Raw genomic sequence first — 3,047 nt, 5'->3', positions numbered from 1 at the left:
ATGATTTGAATAGATAGCTGAGTGAAATTGCTGATTTCTTTAGTAGTTTTATCATCAAAAGACTTCAGAGTCATTATCACAGCACAGGTTGAGATAATTGCTTCTTATTAGTGGTATCTATGATATTTCAACTAGTATATCAGTGGTGTAGATAGTAGCTTGGCCGAACGAAACTTTTGAAACCGACCTCCGTATATACGACTGGTACTAATCCCACAATGTCATATTGGCAGAAAAAACCAGCGTTGCATTTTCCAGTTTATTTTTATACGGGCTGCTGGATATGGGGTTAAGAAAATTTCTCTTGTTTACCTTTTGGCTTGAGCTTGTGGGCACGAATAAAATGTGGTTTCGTCACCGGTACGGAGCGACTCCGATGGCTTAACACTCAATGTTCCATGGGTATATCCGAGGCTCTCTATAAAATTATCAGAGCGTCTCAGGTCTATGAGGCAAGCAATATACTAGTATTTAAAGATGGCCGAATGATGTGCTACGCCCAGATGTTGAGAGCACGACATCCAGGTCAAAGCAGGCAGGCGCTTTTCATTTTTGTGGATAAATATTTACTTGTTTATCATTTCATTTCAGCTTTTAGTTGACATGACGGCAAGGTGAATAAGGGGAATTGAATTCGGCATTGGGCCATCCGAGTGGCCCGAACTCCATACCAGAACTTATATATAGCTAAGTCTGGTCTGGTCTCTGATGCTCCTTTTCCCTTTTGATGTTCTCGACTAATTTATTATTAGCTGAGTTCTTTGGCATGTTCCCTTCTAATTGAAGGTCCTGATCGTTTTCCTCTCCCGGATAGCTACTGCCATTAGGTGTAGCAGGGCAGTCCTATTGCCATTGAGCAGTCTTCAACCGGCTGATATTGTGTTTTCGCATTCATTGCGACTTGCTTTGATGCAACGTACCATTTAAGAATTAGTGATGGGTTGGCTTGAGTTCTATATTGGTTTCTCAAACAGTTTCATTTGTTCTGCCTTTCTGGACAGACTTCTATATATCTCCTACCAGTTGGTTAACCTATTGTTCGCTTCTCCAAGTAAGGTTCCAGCATTAAAAAAGCAAGATGCCATCTGATGAAAAAATTTGGGTAAATTCGACATTTTGGCAAGCTATGAGCAAAAACAGCTTCAGTGTTGTCCATCAGGTTAACGAAGAAGCACCGGAAGAGAGTATGTGAACAGATTGATATTACTGAGCTGGTTGAGAATAGGGTGCAACGTCACTAACTTGCCGAAAGCACAAGATCCTTATCAAACCAGTCCTTTACGGCGCCAGATAGGACTCACATCAGCCGTGTTTCTCATTTTCAATTGCATGATCGGTACCGGAATCTTTGTTACACCCAGTAAAATCTTAGTGCTGTCCGGCAGTGTAGGGTTGAGTTTGTTCCTATGGGTTGTCGGAGCGGTCATCACTGCTGCGGGCATGGCGGTATACATGGAATTTGGAACTGGCATTCCTCGAAACGGCGGGGAGAAGAACTACTTGGAATATGTATACCGCAAGCCACAGTTCCTCACATCGTGCTTGTATTCAACCTACGTGGTTTTGCTAGGTGAGGGAGTCAGATTTGCCGGTTCTAGACATGGTGAGAACACAATTATATCACTTTTGGAAATGCTGACAGGTTAAACAGGCTGCTCGGCAGCAAACTCGGTGGTCTTTGGGGAGTACGTCTTGAATGCAGCGCAGGTGGAGGTAACCCGCTGGAACCAGCGAATTATCGGACTTGTTTGCATTACATGTGCGCTTCTAATCCACGGCCTGGCGCTGAAGTGGGGATTGTGGTTGCAGAACATTCTGGGTCTGATCAAATTCCTTATCATCTGCTTAATTGTTGTTTCCGGCTCGGCCGCACTTGCGGGCGCACTCAAAGTCGACAGGCCTAACAACTTTAAGAACGCATTTGAAGGAACCACGTCGAGTGCGTATGGGGTGGTCACCGCTCTGTACAATATCGTATACAGCTTCTTCGGGTACAAGAGTGCCAATGCTGCATTGAGCGAGACGAACAATCCCGTAAGAACATTGAAGATCGCCGCTCCTCTGGCGCTAGGCGTCCTCTCTACTTTGTACATATTGACTAATGTACACGGTACCCTTTTTACAAACCCATCTCAAATGATCCAACCTCCCAGCTAATCATCGTTGATGCATAGGTTGCGTATTTCGCCGCAGTCCCAAAGGAAGAAATAGTTTCCTCCGGCCGTGTGGTAGCGGCATCATTTTTTCGGAATGTCTTTGGCCCTCATGCTGAAAGAGCACTCTCCGTTTTCATCGCGCTTTCAGCGTTTGGCAATGTCCTGAGTATCATGTTCTCACAAAGCCGCGGTATGTCGTCATCAGATCGCTTGAAAAATGTTCATTATTACAGTCGGCTAATATATCACTAAAGTGATCCAAGAACTTGGCCGGGAGGGAATCGTTCCGTTCTCTGCATTCTTGGCGAGCAATAAACCTTTCAACGCGCCTCTGGCGGCTCTATTCGAACACTGGGTGATATCTGTCATTATCATGCTGGTACCCCCCCCGGGCAATGCATTTAACTTGATCCTTCAGTGTGTAGCCTAAATTTTCACTGCCTTTTGCCCCTATGAATCCTTTTCTTTGAAGGATACCAACACCTTTCATCCTGCAGTGTAGTCTCCTATCCCCTCATCATAATCAACGCCTTCGTTGCCCTCGCCCTCATCCACATCTACTTCAACCGCACCAAATACAACTGGAACCCACCTTACTCCGCGTCGCTGCCGGTAGTAATCTTCTTCCTCATCAGCAACATATATCTCGCCATTTGCCCCTTCGTGCCCCCACCGACAAATGAGAAAGCCTACGGAGGACTCCCTTACTACTTCCACTGTGTCTTGGCCATTGGGGTTGCGTTCATCGGTGGCATCTACTGGCTCATCTGGGCGAAATTGATGCCGTGGCTGGGCAAGTATCAACTGGAGTAGGGGGTATTGGTGGTAGAGGATGGGTGGTCGAGGAATGTGAATAAGCGGAAGTATGCTACCTGACAGGCGGAACGCTTT

At 45.7% G+C, this 3,047-nt stretch overlaps 1 protein-coding gene across 1 annotated transcript; it reads left to right on the top strand.

Moving 5' to 3' along the window:
* Positions 1-936: 936 nt before the first annotated feature.
* HCAG_01725 (conserved hypothetical protein) lies at positions 937-2,969 on the top strand (the record flags this gene model as incomplete). The annotated part of the gene is made up of 7 exons (XM_001544628.1): positions 937-1,051; positions 1,125-1,184; positions 1,226-1,603; positions 1,652-2,034; positions 2,175-2,346; positions 2,411-2,573; positions 2,654-2,969. The coding sequence occupies 7 exons, from the start codon at positions 937-939 to the stop codon at positions 2,967-2,969; spliced, it is 1,587 nt and encodes a 528-aa protein (XP_001544678.1).
* Positions 2,970-3,047: the final 78 nt, after the last annotated feature.

Source organism: Histoplasma capsulatum, genomic scaffold (assembly GCF_000149585.1).
Source record: "Histoplasma capsulatum NAm1 scaffold_1 genomic scaffold, whole genome shotgun sequence".
Lineage (NCBI taxonomy): Eukaryota > Fungi > Ascomycota > Eurotiomycetes > Onygenales > Ajellomycetaceae > Histoplasma > Histoplasma mississippiense.
Note: the sequence above shows the minus strand (reverse complement) of the source record. Positions and strands in the feature narration are given on the sequence as shown.